Source organism: Haliotis rufescens, unplaced genomic scaffold (assembly GCF_023055435.1).
Source record: "Haliotis rufescens isolate VD_foot unplaced genomic scaffold, xgHalRufe1.0.p SCAF_69, whole genome shotgun sequence".
NCBI lineage: Eukaryota > Metazoa > Mollusca > Gastropoda > Lepetellida > Haliotidae > Haliotis > Haliotis rufescens.
Window position 1 is genome coordinate 956,309 of NW_025964360.1, and position 14,826 is coordinate 971,134.

The 14,826-nt window shown below is 39.7% G+C and overlaps 1 protein-coding gene across 2 annotated transcripts in view; it reads left to right on the plus strand.

The window, feature by feature from the left end:
• The window catches only part of LOC124148700 (ras-related protein Ral-A-like), a 76,064-nt gene that overhangs the window by 12,333 nt on the left and 48,905 nt on the right, over positions 1–14,826 (plus strand). For both annotated transcript variants that reach the window (XM_046519936.2, XM_046519937.2), the window contains exons 2-3: positions 5,171–5,315; positions 6,075–6,283. In XM_046519936.2, coding sequence (XP_046375892.1) covers positions 5,208–5,315; positions 6,075–6,283 — 317 coding nt within the window. In that variant the 5' untranslated portion in view covers positions 5,171–5,207. The remainder of the gene's footprint in view (positions 1–5,170; positions 5,316–6,074; positions 6,284–14,826) is intronic.

Here is a 14,826-nt window from a genome sequence, read left to right on the forward strand (position 1 = left end):
CAATACGCAATCATGGTGGTCTTCATATTTTTGGAAAAAAATTAGAAATCCTTCGTGTAACTGTTCTAGAATCATGCTAGAATGTATTCCCGAAAGGAAAACTATCCTAAATGTAATTTTGGAACTAACACCGAAAATATGTACGTAGCATTTTATTGCTTATATATACCCTATCATATTCAGCAACGTGGGTATGTTATTTTGAAACAAGTTTTGTCAAGCCCATTTTCGCGCACCTGTTGTTGAGGGTGATCTTGCTGATCGACGATATCCATAGTCGTATTACGTGGGATACACTTGTTGTAGTGAAACTTATCAGCGTGTACATCGCAGAAATATGAATTATGTCCCATTTATATTCACAACATTGAATGGTGATTCTTAAATATCAACAGAAGTTCAAATAAAAGATACCGAGAAACTTGCATGTGGCATGTTGATTTATCGTCTACCGTTTCCGGGTCACGGGAGCATGCAAGGTCAAACGGATTAACTAATACGTGAATTATATCGTCAAAGTCACATATTTATTTCATGTTAGTGGTGATTACTGATACTGTGTATCGACTTATATTTTTGCTCTATGTGATAGGCGAACTATTTCAAAATTTACTGTAATTGTTTTGTTTCGAAAGCTTATCAGCAGACTACCCCTGTCTGTGACATCACATCCGGTGACCTTTGCACTTACTGAAATAGTGCTGTCAGAATTCACGATCTTTATTTTCATTTTTCTCTCGTCATATTTATTGGAATATGACGAAGAAAACATTCTTCGATTGAGAAGATCGTCAACTTTCGCCAAGTTATATTTATAAAGGCAATGTAAACTTTGTTGATATTAAAATAGCAATAAGTTATGCGGAGGTCGGGCGAAGCGCGCCATGTTTGATTTTAGGACGTCTGCTAGCATCACGACATGGGTTGTTTATTTTTGTATATCGTAAATATTCAACCAAAACGCTTGAAATTAGGATTAGTGAATATTTATAAGTCATTAATTGTTTCCTGCAAATTTTATAACATGACACGTCAGATTAACCCGAATATTCGTATTTCTGCAACCGACATGATGACCTCGAAAATTAAGTTATTTTTCTGTTTAACGTTTAGATAATAAATTCACTGAAATGGTTCATAATTTACCATCGCGCTGATATATGCCGATTATAAAACCCGAATTTTTACTCAATTAAAATTAAGATATCGGAGATATGATTATTGAAATCAATTTGCACAAATGTTACGATATTAAAAGGTTCCTAGCATGAAATGCAAACCACCTTCAATAACGCAATTCAGGTAAGTTCAAGAAAATTTACAAATTTTGTGTTCGCTTTGGTCTTAACCTTGGTATGATTGAAAACATCAGGATATTTTTATATAGTATTGTGTAGTTTTCTATCAGGAATAAATGTGCAAAATATTTCTTCAATTGGCCCTTGTTTAATGACGCACCAACTGTTTGAAATCACCCACCCTCTTTAGAGCGCCTTATGCTAAAATTAATCCAGCAGGCAGGGGTAAGAAGTGTGAAAATAATTCAGCAGGCTAAAGGTTAAGTAAGGGGGATCCTGGGGTCCTTGAAGGGCGGTTGGGTAGCCTCGTGGTTAAAAGTATTCATTCGTCACACCAAAGACCCGGCTTCGATTCCCTACATGGTTACAATTTGTGAAGCCCATTTTCTGGTGTCCCCCATCGTGATGTTGCTGGAATATTGCTTAAAGCGGCGTAAAACAATACTCACTCACTGGGGTCCTTGGGGGCGTTCGGGTAGCCTAGTGGTTAAAGCATTTGCTCGTCACGCCGAAGACCCGGGTTCGATTCCCGACATGAGTACAATGTGTGAAGCCCATTTCTGGTGTCCCCCGCCGTGATATTGCTGGAATATTGCTAAAAGCGGCGTAAAACCATACTCACTCACTCACTCACTCACTCACTGGGGTCCTTGAGGTTTGCTCCCATAGTATTTGAGTATACGGATCCCTAAATCTTTAACTTATCACATTTAATAGGGCAATGACAAGGACCCCATGACCTGTTTTGAACACGAGCACCTGTTAGTAATGTTCTGATGATTGATTAATAGTGATGATTAATTGGTCATCTTGTCCCATACACTCCATAATGACTATGGGGGAAAAGTGTTCTTTGGAATGTTTGTTTTGAACATTCAATCATTTATTAAATATTTGTATACAAGACGATGCCAGTAAAGTTTGATCATGAACATCAGAAATCCCTTAAAAGAACAAAATCTGACGTGAGGGTCAATGCATTCTGACAATGTTTACCTGACGTACATTGATCTTTATATACCCATAATTAAAAAGCATTTGCCAAATTTCATCCACTTTATTTATCGACGTATTAAATATAACTTATAAGGCTGTTATGACATGTTAGTTTTAATTATCTGCAAAACCCATGTTTGCCGTAAAAGGAGACTATGCTTGCTGTGAGAGAGACTAATGGGATTGGGTGGTTAGGCTGGCTGACTTGGTTGATGCATGTCATCATATCCCAATTGTGTAGGTCGATGCTCATGATGTCAGTCACTGGATTGTCTGGTCCAGACTTGATTATTTACAGACCGCCATCACATAGCTGGAATATTGCTGAGTGCGGCGTTAAACAACAAACAAACATGGAGTTGCTGTTGGAATGACTTCCATGTGACACACCCTTTTCTATAACCATGGGTTTGAATCTCAATTTTTCTCTGTTCGCTGGTAGGTCAGTAGGTTAAGCCAAAGAGGGAAACATCTGAAACCTGGATCATTGTCCTCTTCCTCTTACATTAAGCTGCCATGCCATGATGTAACTGAAAAACTTCCCAAAGAATTTAAACCTCACTCACTCACTCCTTGAAATATGAATTGATGGTTTAAAGTCGGCTACTGTCACACAATAGCAAAGCCCCTGCACACATGCCGTGACCTTGAGGTTAAGTTTGTCTACCATTCCAAGATTGTTGCAGATTGATGCGCATGATGTCAATCACTGGATTGTCTGGTCCAGACATGATTATTTACAGACCGCTGTGATATAGCTGGAATATTGCTGAGTGTGGTGTTAAACCGAAAAAGAAAAAAATGGTTTGACTGGAATCATTTGATTCAAATTTCTGCTCTCTGGTCACATGATAATGTTAATCTTGTTTACCATTAGCAGTAGATGGAATTCAGAATGAAATTCGATGTGGGGGAGTGTGAACTCTGATGTTAAAAATTGCAGATTTATGGGGTCTCGAGATCCAAATACTATAGAGGCAGACCACAGTGACCCCTGGACCCACTTTAATTATGAATGCTGATCAGTGTTTGAAATTAAGGCTGAAAATCAATGGGCCCTTCCAATGACCCTAACACTGTGTTACACATTCTTCTAGATCCACATATTGACCAGTGAAGATCCGAGGTAGATCGGTCTTCAGCAACCCATGCTTGTCGAAATAGGTGACTATGCTTGTCGGAAGAGGTGACTAACAGGATACATATGTATTCACAAAATATGATATTAATGACACTGAAACTCGCCAAGCTAACTGGCTAATAATCTCTGTTTATTGCCCTGGCCTGATGTTTGTTGTAGCGTTATAGATTTGTGATCATGATCATGATCATGATGATAATTTAACGATATTGTAATTAAATACTTTGCCCAACCGCACAAGGATCAACGATTTTATTACTAACTGGCTACAACAGTGTTCAGACTTCCGAGGGATTTTGAGGATGTGCTCCAATAATACTTGAAACTAGGGTCCCCTCAACCTGTAACAGCGGCGGTCGGGTAGACTAGTGGTTAAAGCGTTCGCTCGTCACGCCGAAGACTCAGGTTTGATTCCCCACATGGGTACAATGTGTGAAGCCCATTTTTGGTGTCCCCTGCCGTGATATTGCTGGAATATTGCTAAAAGCGGCGTAAAACCAAACACACTCACTCACTCACTCAACCTGTAACATTCACGTTTCAAAATTAGGATGTCTTCAGGGTAATGCAGGGCTCAAATTAAGGGGGGGGGGGTGTGTCCTTAAGCATGTTGAGGTTTGATACTGTAGAATTTGAATCTCATGAAAACATCTTTAACTGTTACATTGGGGTCATGAGAAGGACTTTCATGCTTGGTTCAAACTCAAACTTTTAACACTGCCTGACACTGATGACAAGAAGCAACAATAACAACTGCAACATTGCCTATTTTGATGAAGCCTGTGTTGTATGTTGTTACTGTCGCTGCTGTTGCAATGATAGTCTCTCCTGTGACTCACATATAAAATCAATAATGATTCAATGATTCAATGATTCATGCTGTATCCAAATGGAACCATATTGGAAATTCATAGCTCTAGTTGGGCAACATTTCAAACAAAATGGCTGTTTTGCATCTTGGGTTACATTTTTTGATACTGTAGATATATGCCATGTTTGTTTTCTCTTTATGTTATGACTACTATTTTGAATGTAATATGAAATTAATATTTATTTATTTTTTTCTGTAAAATTGAATGTTCCAGTATTGTATAAATGATCAGTTTGCTGTCATTCACGAAAATCCTTGCTATCCATTGATGCTCTTTGTACAGATGTTATGAATTGGCTAATGTAATATGAAATTAATATTTTTTTTTTTTTTCTGTAAAATTGAATGTTCCAGTATTGTATAAATGATCAGTTTGCTGTCATTCACGAAAATCCTTGCTATCCATTGATGCTCTTTGTACAGATATTATGAATTGGCTAATTATAATACAGCCATTTCTTCAACATGTTCAAGATCATTGGTTGTGCCATAACCCCAAGGCCTTATGTCATAGCTACTGGTTCCAGAAATAGTGCTCTGTACTCTGCAGAAGTGCCGATCTGGCACTTTTTGACTGAACCTATATGTGGAAGAAAGATATTGGCATTGTTGCTTTGCACATTATTGATTTTCTCCAAAGGTCTAGCACCATCTCTACGTTGTTCTCACAGTGACAACCAGTTGCAGGAAGATAGCCTCTACCGGCAGAGCTAAAATTATCTCATTATTTATACTAGAATGTGTATTAGATCATGCTGGATTTGTCACAGTAGGGCTGTCTCGTGTTCTCTGAGGTCTGTCTGTTTGTCCGGACCTGCATACGTTTCACAAGTCTAATTTTCCTCCCCTTTTCACCATGTTTAGCTGTTGGCCAAAGAAAACCCGGGACAATCGAGACATCATGTCGAAGGCTAAAACGCAGCAACCGGCGGTGATACATAAAGTCATCATGGTTGGAAGTGGAGGCGTGGGAAAGTCAGCATTAACATTACAGTTTATGTATGATGAGGTAAGAGTTGAATTTTGTCATTGAAATACTACAGTTGTGAAGATCAGAGTGAAGGTACAGGTTTATTCAGACTGCTCAGGGATGATATTCTGCTCAACATCAACAGAAATGTCATTAAAAATTCCCAAATTGAAATTTTAAAATTCAGTATTCATGTTAATATATATATAACTAAAACCTAATTAAAATTATAACTTAGTGGTTTATTAATAAGAGACCAATAAATAGAAAGAGGTTTTAATGCTTTGTTTTATATTGAATGCAAACTCAAAATACAATGTTAAAATACCTCAATATGCATTGTAAGGCATTCCACGTTTAATTGGATATGTTTCTCTTAGAGGTAATTTAAGATTCAGGGCGACAAATAAGGTTTTAGTTTTCAATTTACATAATTAATTTTAGATATTGTCAATAGCACTGTTTTGACTTCAAAGAAAATTGTATACAAATCAGAAATATGAGATTTTCCTGTGTATCCAATTAAAACTGATGATGAAAGTCTTCATGGACGTGATTTGAAGTTTGCTTCCATTATGTGGAAAGAGGTGTTGTAATGAAGGAATGATAATGACAGCTCCAGTCAAGAAGGTGCTTACTAGGCTGGTCAAATTTAAAATGTTACTGTTTTGATGTGAAGACTCGTGTCCTCCAAGTGTAATAATGGCTGGAATATTGCAGAAATTCGTCTCACACTTTACTCTAGTGATAGATTCAGAAGCTGTTTTACTCAAAGTCTTGATGCTTTCTTTGCTTCAGTTTGTAGAGGATTACGAACCGACAAAAGCCGACTCGTATCGAAAGAAGGTAGTCCTGGATGGAGAGGAGGTGCAGATTGACATCCTAGACACTGCCGGACAGGAGGACTACGCAGCAATTCGGGATAATTACTTTCGTAGTGGGGAAGGTTTTCTCTGTGTCTTTTCTATCACGGAGCAAGAATCTTTTCAAGCCACGGCAGAATTTAGGTAAGAATGTTTAATATACACATTCTCCTTCATTTGAGTGTTTTAAGATAGGAAGGGAATGGATGGTCCAGTATCTAAGGTGCTGTGCAGAGTTGCCTCCCTTAGGTGTACCAGAATCCTATTATTGCAGGTTCAGATGCTTGATTATTTGCTGTCGGTTGATGTGTTTCGATAAAATGTGTTATGCTTTGAGTTATAAGTATTATCTGACCCTACAGTATACAGGTCTCTCAGTAAGTGGTGGTACGTGGTCATGTGTACAGTGAACAGGTCATGTGTACAGTGAACAGGTCATGTGTACAGTGAACAGGTCTCAAATGAGGTAAAGTTAGGCAGCGTTGGTCGCAGTGTCGGATGGGTGACCGTGTTGGAAGCTTGACTCCTGGGAGTTTCTAGGGCTTCGGTCCTGCTCCACGCTGAAGCACATGCAGCACAAGTGGTGTCTCCTAGTCAAGTGATTTTGTTCAAAATATTTCCCTGTTCACCAATGAATGGGTACCTGGTAGGATGAGATGGTAATGTGACTGTTAACTATCTAGTGCCTCACAGGCTTCCGCAGTGTGTTCATAATCATAGGGCTTGTCTCACCAAGTCTCCATTATTCAAGGCTACTAATATTTGGCGGGAACATTGTTGACGACAGCCTAAAAAAGATTCTCCCTTGAAACACTTCATTATATGTTTCAGGTTTTAATGTTTCATATCTGTTTTTTTTTACATGATTTGTGATAAATCATATTCTATCATGACAACCGCAATTTATTGGATAATGTTAAAAAATATCATCCAAACATCACAGGCTTGTGATGAAACAACAAGTATAAAGTCGGATGACTTGGGTTTTGCCTTGACCTACAAAACTATGGATCCAGAGGAGTCTAATTACTATTTTCAAGGTCCTTACAGGAAATATGAGGGTCCTGTAAAGTAAGGACGTGGTGTCGTGTACTGTAAGATATAATACTTACTTTTACTACAGGAGCAATATTTTTCTTGTCAAGAATTTTGTACAATGAATATTGTTGTGTGTCCCTTGGGACGCAATATATATATATATTTTTTGCGTCCATACTATGCCTTTGTGTGTACTGGATGCACATTTCTGCGTCATATACCGGACACACATTTCTGCATCATGTACCGGACACACATTTCTGCGTCATGTACTGGACACACATTTCTGCGTCATGTACTGGACACACATTTCTGCATCATGTACTGGACACACATTTCTGCATCATGTACTGAACACACATTTCTGCATCATGTACTGGACACACATTTCTGCATCATGTACCGGACACACATTTCTGCATCATGTACTGGACACACATTTCTGCATCATGTACTGGACACACATTTCTGCATCATGTACCGGACACACATTTCTGCATCATGTACCGGACACACATTTCTGCAGCATGTACTGGACACACATTTCTGCGTCATGTACTGGACACACATTTCTGCATCATGTACTGAACACACATTTCTGCATCATGTACTGGACACACATTTCTGCGTCATGTACTGGACACACATTTCTGCAGCATGTACTGGACACACATTTCTGCGTCATGTACCGGACACACATTTCTGCATCATGTACTGGACACACATTTCTGCATCATGTACTGGACACACATTTCTGCGTCATGTACTGGACACACATTTCTGCATCATGTACCGGACACACATTTCTGCGTCATGTACTGGACACACATTTCTGCATCATGTACTGGACACACATTTCTGCGTCATGTACTGGACACACATTTCTGCAGCATGTACTGGACACACATTTCTGCATCATGTACTGGACACACATTTCTGCATCATGTACTGGACACACATTTCTGCGTCATGTACTGGACACACATTTCTGCATCATGTACTGGACACACATTTATGTGACCCTGCAAGTCTAAATCTTATCTGAACAGTTTGGATCTGTCACCTGTTCAAATAAAAAACAATGAGAACCTTATAATTGTATTTACCAATAAAATTTAGGCGAGATTTAAATATTTTTTTATATGGATTCCTATGACCCTAAAAAAGAAAAAAATCAAGTTCGTTTTTTTACCCGAATTCAAACTTACATGTTGACCAAAAAGCAATTGTACATACAAAGGTTAAACTGCACTATTTTGACTTTAGTCAATGACTTTGTGTAGAAGTTTTTGTCAACCCATTATTAGTGGAAACATGGTAAACAAATTCAATGACTAGTCTGAAAAGAATGAGGTTGCATTTCTAGCTGTCGGTTACTCACTAGTGGGCAGTACGCTATATGAACCCAGGTCTATTTTTGTCCTTGAGTCATGCTTGTGTACATCTAGACTTATCCAGTGGGAGATAACGGCTGAACACTGCTGTAATAGATATCCTTGTCACTGCCTAGGGCGGTCCTTCTGATGTGAAAGGCCTTTGACTAATAAAAAGTTCTACTTTATGAGGTGTTACTCAGTGACTGGGAAAGATGTTAACAAAAGAAGAAATCAATTAAAGATTATCACTCGTGTTCTCTGGTTTGTTAGCTGTTGGTATTAAACATGTTTGTTTGTTGTTTAATGCCCACTCAGCAGTATTCCAGCTAGATGATGGCGGTCTGTAAATAATAGAGTTTGGACCAGACAATCCACGCAATTGAGATCGATGACAATTAATACATGTCACCAATTTGGTAAGATCAACAAGGTTCTAATTTTCCAGATAATGTTATAACCCTTTTGAGGGGTTCTTCATCAATTTTTTTCAAAATAGTAAAAAAACATAAGCCAATGAGCAAAACAACACTGTTGGCTGACCCATAAACAGAAAAAAAAAAAATTGGAGCATCAATCATGTCAATCAGCAAGAGCTGGAAGTTTAACCTTTGCCCAAAAGGTCACAGGATGAATGTGTAAAGCTAACTGGCTTGTTAGACTCAAATGTGATCGAGGTGTTAGACTAACATCTAGTCTCTGAAAGGAACATATTTAACAGAAAAAACAGTTGTAAATTTATAGTTATAAAATATGATAAAAAGGAGCCCAAAGACTTTCTTCTAGACTTGTGGACCTGGTGGAGATTCCAGGTTAGAATAGGCCGCTATGTTGGTTGTAAGAGGCAACTAACGGGAACAGCTTTCCAGGCTTGGTGATTTGGTTGATGGTTGTCGTCGTATACTATAACATGCAAGGGATGAAGTTCTATGGGTGATGATAGCATTTCGGGTGTAGCTATACAGGTGATGGTAGCATGTCAGGGATGTAGCTCTACAGGTGATGGTAGCATGTCAGGGATGTAGCTCTACAGGTGATGGTAGCATGTCAGGGATGTAGCTCTACAGGTGATGGTAGCATGTCAGGGATGTAGCTCTACAGGTGATGGTAGCATGTCAGGGATGTAGCTCTACAGGTGATGGTAGCATGTCAGGGATGTAGCTATACAGGTGATGGTAGCATGTCAGGGATGTAGCTCTACAGGTGATGGTAGCATGTCAGGGATGTAGCTCTACAGGTGATGGTAGCATGTCAGGGATGTAGCTCTACAGGTGATGGTAGCATGTCAGGGATGTAGCTCATCAGGTGATGGTAGCATGTCAGGGATGTAGCTCTACAGGTGATGGTAGCATGTCAGGGATGTAGCTCTACAGGTGATGGTAGCATGTCAGGGATGTAGCTCTACAGGTGATGGTAGCATGTCAGGGATGAAGCTCTACAGGTGATGGTAGCATGCCAGGAATGCAGGTGCTTGTGTAGCTCTTCAGGTAATGGTAGTGTGTCAGTGTTACGTACCGTGCAGGAAGGACGATTACACCGAATGCTTCAGTTGCAGCATACTTCCCGCTTGTATGTTAGGTGCATTCATGGGATGTCTTCAGCTGAGTGATGATAACGCATCAGGTGTGTGAGGGCATGTGCAGTTGGTTAGTACAGTGCAGGTTAGTGTGTAGATCAACGCATCAGGTGTGTGAGGGCATGTGCAGTTGGTCAGTACAGTGCAGGTAAGCGTGTAGATCAACACATCAGGTGTGTGAGGGCATGTGCAGTTGGTCAGTACAGTGCAGGTTAGCGTGTAGATCAACACATCAGGTGTGTGAGGGCATGTGCAGTTGGTCAGTACAGTGCAGGTTAGCGTGTAGATCAACGCATCAGGTGTATGAGGGCATGTGCAGTTGTTCAGTACAGTGCAGGTTAGCGTGTAGATCAACACATCAGGTGTGTGAGGGCATGTGCAGTTGGTCAGTACAGTGCAGGTTAGCGTGTAGATCAACACATCAGATGTGTGAGGGCATGTGCAGTTGGTCAGTACAGTGCAGGTTAGCGTGTAGATCAACGCATCAGGTGTATGAGGGCATGTGCAGTTGTTCAGTACAGTGCAGGTTAGCGTGTAGATCAACACATCAGGTGTGTGAGGGCATGTGCAGTTGGTCAGTACAGTGCAGGTTAGCGTGTAGATCAACGCATCACGTGTGTGAGGGCATGTGCAGTTGGTCAGTACAGTGCAGGTTAGCGTGTAGATCAACACATCAGGTGTGTGAGGGCATGTGCAGTTGGTCAGTACAGTGCAGGTTAGCGTGTAGATCAACACATCAGGTGTGTGAGGGCATGTGCAGTTGGTCAGTACAGTGCAGGTTAGCGTGTAGATCAACACATCACGTGTGTGATGGCATGTTGCAGATGGCTTGTGAGGTGCAATGTTTCAGCTTGGAGGAGGCTGTTTGATATGATATGGACAAGTATTTAGCTTTATTGGGGATGTGATGATGAAGACATTGAATCATGATGATGATCCTGATGATGAGAGGATGAAGAAGCAGGACTGATGATTCCATGGACTTGACCAGATTCCAATGTTATTGATACCAAGAAGTATACTAATTTATATGACCAGCACAATCTTTTTCTCAACTTTTAAGACCCGTGAAGATCCGGGGTAGAATAGGTTGAAATTCAGCAACCCAGGCTTGTCGTAAGAGGCGACTAACAGGATGGTCAGACTCGCTGACTTGGTTGATGAATGTCATCGATTCCAATTGTGTTGATCGATGCTCATGTTGTCAATCACTGGATTATCTGGTTCAGACTCGATTATTAACCGACTGCTGTCATATGGCTGGAATATTGCTGAGTGCGGCATTAAATAAGAAACAATCAAACAAACTCAACTTTTAGAGTCCTGATTGCATAGTGTCCAGACAAAAGATTGATGGTATATATGTACAGCACCACACGGAACCTTCCTCTCTGACCCGAATACACAGTTTTCTCTGACTGCTGGATGAGAACCTGATATGCATATTTATGATGTTATTGGATTCTATTTATGACTGTGGGGGCTAATATACCACAGCTATTTCATAATGTTCCAGTGTACATTCTTGAGATTGTCCGTGATGAGTAGTTTTTCTCATTGTTTTTTTCCACATCAACATTCAAAGATAAATGTTTTTATCTTGATATGTTAAATTCCATCACACCCTCAAACAAATATTTGAAATATCAAGCCCTTGCGATGTTTACATTGTGTTTGTGTCTTAAGGCAAGGTAACAGCGTTGCTTGTGTATTAGAGGTTGTTGAGGTTTATGGGATGAGGAAACTATTTATCACTGCATCAGCAGATTCATAGCCAGTTGCGGCTAGTTATCATGGAATTTGTGAAATACACATCATGATTCAGTCTAGGTAGAAATAAATTGGGCTGTGCATTCGCAAATGTTTTTATTGCAATATTTCAGAAATAAACGATGAGTTGTTTTTGTGAACTTAAACAGCCCACCATGGTTTATTCTCCCTCCAGTGTTTTATTGTATCATAAACAACGACCACAAGTCGTTTATGTCTTATATGAGATATCAACATTACATACAGCCTAGTTACCATAATTTAAATAATAATAGCTCTCCTGAATAGAATCTTACCTCGGCAATGTCCTACATGTCCATTTTATCAACAGGTGGGTTATGTTTGGTATTTCCTGCATATTCTCTTAATCCTCACGTTGATTATCTGTACCTAATATCTGTATTGCGATACGTATTGCAATGTTTTGGGAGCTAAATGCGTCACAGTGATTGTACATGCAGATCCTGTTTTCTACATACTAAAGTCAATATTGAGGTCAACATGGTCAGTCACATCATTTTGTAGTCGTGGATAGAGGGATTGGTTGGTTGGTTTGTTGTTTTACGCCACACTCAGCAATATTCCAGCTATATGACGGCGGTCTGTAAATAATCGAGTCTGGACCAGACAATCCGGTGATTGATATCATGAGCATCGATCCACGCAATTGTGATCGATGACATTCATCAACAAAGTCAGCGAGCCTGACCACCCGATCCCGCTAGTCGCCTCTTATGACAAGCATAGTCGGCTTTTACGGCAAGCATGGGTTGCTGGAGAACTATTCTACCCGGATCTTCACGGGTCTGGATAGAGGGAAGATAACAACTTGAGAGAAATATCACTTTTTCGTTTCTGCCGTTTTGTCAGTCAATTTCGAAGGGAAACATCATTTCCGTGTAGATTTTAGGCTAAAAGATTCAAATAATAATGAAATTTTGCCTCAACATAATGGAACACAGAACAAATATTTCAACACGTATTGTTTGAAAAGCATATTGCATCGTGCCAGTATACCGGTATATCATGCCATCCTAGAATGAACTGGAGTATCAATGAAGGGAAGGTCATTCAGGAAACTGAACCGTTAGTTCAAACCTGGCCTTGTTCCAGTGATGATCAGTTTCCAATTATGTCAGTGTATTGCTATGAAGTTAGGGAGATTATGAAATATAATATTTCAACTCAAGAGGCTGGTGAGGACCAAGCTGCCCAGGCCCGTGTTGCTGATGTGGTGTTACCTCATCCATGTGGGTACTTTTGTTGTACAGTATTCCAGAATAGGATCAACAGAGTTTTGGTATTTTATTTAATATTATTTAAATAGGATGCAGAGAAAGACTGCTCTAAATTTTTCTTATTCTCATTTCTCATTCATGATTCATCCTTAGAATTTTCTTTTTTAAATTTTTAATTTTTAATTATTTTTTATAATACTTGACCAGAGTTATAGTTAGTGTAAGCTTTATTTCGTTCATTCTCGCAAGTCTAGATTTCTACATTTTCTGAAATGAAGACAGGATGAAGACAAAATGAAGACATAATTTTAACCAAATAAGCCTGTTAGTCTTTGTTTGGGCATTTCACTGGGTATTTTCTGTTTTCTATTTAATAGTCTGATAGATAATAAGGGTTGATATGCATCTATCTATTAAAATTAGAAGCTTTCTTTGTATCAAACTACAGATAATCCTTTTAGTTTCATGTCAATTGTTTTCCTTATATTCGTTTCTGTAAGTGCGTAGGTTTGAAATTTGATTTACAGAAAGAAGTTCTTATGTTGTCAATGAAGTTAACGCTTGAATAAGGTCAGTTCCCAAATTGAAATAAGGTATTTTTTATTCAGGAGCACTTGAGAGGTGTGTACACTGAGAGGGGAGTTACTGGGTGCAGTGGGAGCAGCTATTGTGATGAGAGATGGAGTAAGACACTGACCCCATTCCTGACACCTGACACCACACAGTAGCAGTACACTCATGGCCGACACTTGTGCAGGGTGGGATGGATAGGTCATATTCACGATCCTATCATGCACTGGGAACAAGGTTCTCAAACTGGGATACATTCTCACCCAGGGCAAAGGATATTATATACGACAGGGTTAGAAGTTAATGATCTGGCCATCTACTAAATGGTGCAAGTAGTAGTCCACAACCTCACGAGGCTGTTGAATTTTGCTTCCTCTCTGTCTTCAGGGGTTGTTTGGGTCCTTGACTGTAGCTGCGATAGTACTTCATTCACAGGTCCCCTTCCAGGCCTATACCAAGGAAAAGCTGCAGAGCAACCAAACTATGGAATATGTCCACACTTTAAATGGAAACGCGACACAATCCCCAGAAAGTTTGCTTCATAATAAGAGACCCGTGAAGATCCGGGGTAGAATAGGTCTTCAGCAACGCATGCTTACTGTAAAAGGCGACTGTGCTTGTCGTAAGAGGCGACTAACGGGATCGAGTGGTCAGGCTCGCTGACTTGGTTGATGAATGTCATCGATCCCAATTGTGTGGATCGATGCTTATGATGTCGATCACTGGATTGTCTGGTCAAGACTTGATTATTTACAGACCGCCGTCATAAAGCTGGAATATTGCTGAGTGCGGCCTTAAACCAAAAAACAAAAAAAACAATCATAATAAGATCTCTGCACATTTTCAATGGATAATGGATATTATCAATCAGATTACAACCAAGTGACTGTGCACTTCGTGATTTACTGCGTTTGATTCCATGCAGGCTCTTGTCAGGGCTGTTATCATTACGACACAAACATATGGGGATTATTAGGCCTGCCTTCAATCAAATTCATGCTAGTCCGCTAGCCCAAGACTAAATGGCTAAATGGCAGTGAGGACAAGTAATAGCCCACTGATGATACTTCTCACTGACTGACAGAATATGTACACTTATGTCCTCCTGTTCAAGCAGGACTA